Source organism: Myotis lucifugus, unplaced genomic scaffold, assembly GCF_000147115.1.
Source record: "Myotis lucifugus unplaced genomic scaffold, Myoluc2.0 scaffold_648, whole genome shotgun sequence".
Lineage (NCBI taxonomy): Eukaryota > Metazoa > Chordata > Mammalia > Chiroptera > Vespertilionidae > Myotis > Myotis lucifugus.
This window is the reverse complement of record NW_005871696.1, coordinates 365,798-367,335: the sequence shown is the minus strand read 5'-3', so window position 1 is coordinate 367,335 and position 1,538 is coordinate 365,798. Positions and strand designations below refer to the sequence as shown.

The 1,538-nt window shown below is 62.2% G+C and overlaps 1 protein-coding gene across 1 annotated transcript in view; it reads left to right on the top strand.

Moving 5' to 3' along the window:
• CNGB1 (cyclic nucleotide gated channel beta 1) overlaps window positions 1-1,538 on the top strand; it is a gene marked incomplete at its 5' end in the record, with an annotated part of 33,819 nt that overhangs the window by 3,349 nt on the left and 28,932 nt on the right. Inside the window, 1 exon segment of the mRNA XM_023746275.1 lies at window positions 1,079-1,166. Within this exon segment, the coding sequence (XP_023602043.1) occupies window positions 1,079-1,166 (88 nt within the window).

The window sequence follows — 1,538 nt, the reverse complement described above, 5'->3', positions numbered from 1 at the left end:
CGGTGCCGGACGCCGCACTACAGCGTCTGTTATTAATCCCAGCTCCCAGGTGAGAGACCCGAGGCTCCGAGACAGGGGTGTCTGCCAGCAGGTGCAGAGCTGGCCCGTCCCAGGTCAGGCTGGCTCGACCCTCACACTTGGGACCCCAGACCAAGCTGCTGACCGGTCGTTAGAGAATCGAGGATGACCCCTGACATGGGGAGTCTTTTTTGACTTTCCCCTGAGATTCTCAGGGGCCCTCTGAGCTCACCCAGATAAGTCAGGCTGTGCAGGCTGAGCAGGTCCTACCCATGTGACAGACGAGCAAACAGAGGCAGCCAAGGGCGTCCCGGTGACTTACCCACAGCCACACGTTGACTTCCCGGCCTGATTCTGGAAAGGCCAGGACCCTGGGCAGCCCCTGACGGGGCCGTGGGAAGCGCATTTCCTGGGCCGGTGTGCTCTGAGGCCCAAGGAGGGCGTAGTTCCCACAATACTTTTAGGGGATTCTATACTGCAACGAAGCTCTGAGCTCACGCGTGGGAACTCACGCAGGGCCTGTGTTTGAGGGTTTGTGTGGCGTGTGACAATTTGCTGTGTGTTTTGGCCAGGCCGGTTCACCTCTCTGGACCTCCCTTTTCTGACTCCCTGCCCTGCCTGCAGCACCAAGGGAGCCGGGAGACTTCAGAGGGACATGCTGGGCACCTGTTGCGAACACTGGACAGTGCCCTTGCATCACACCCAGAGGACAGTTCCTAAGCCGTCCTGCACACTTCCCTTTGCACATGCTGTTCCCCCCTCCTGGACACCCTTCCCCACCTATTCCTTGTGGTTCATTCATCATCCTTGAGGTTGAGCTCACAGGCCACCTCCTCTGGGAAGCCCTCCTTCCTGGGCCGAACTGTGGCCATGGCCTTCACGGCCCCTTATCCCAGCACATGTCTCAGACTGGGGGACCGTTAGCAGGACGTGCGTCTGCCGCCTCCCCGTGTGGGAGTCTTACTAGGGAAGGACCTATTCGAGGGCATCTTGGTGCCCCCGCTCCCGGCACAGAGCTGGCACTCAGCCTGACCCCAGCCCTTTTCCCGCCGGGTCACAGTGTCCTGCTGGATAGCTGTCTGGTGGCAGAGGCCGGCGAGGACCCGGGCGGAGTAGACAGGACGGTCACCCAGAGGGCCTCCTGCCAGGTATGGCCCCGGCCGCCCTGGGGTGCGGGCTGGCCTCGGTGGAAGGGCGGAGACCTTGACTCCTTCGTTTATGGGGGTTTTCAATGTGTGAGATGCCCGCCAGACAGAGGGAGCAGGGTGTGGGACCGCAAAGCCCGCTGGTACCTGGGGTCAGATGGTGTTAGGAGGGGCCTTTGGTGGAGTGGGTGGGGAGCCGCTGGACCCGCACTTCAGTCCTCACGTGGCTGTGTGACCCTGGACCAGTCACTGCCCCACGCTGGGCCTCAGTGGCCACCTCTGTGAAACGGGGCTAATCCCGCCCCCTGCAGGCTGTGCACAGTAGTGCAACGGTCCGTGGGAGGACTGTGGTGGCTGCTCTGGTGCCTGTGTCCC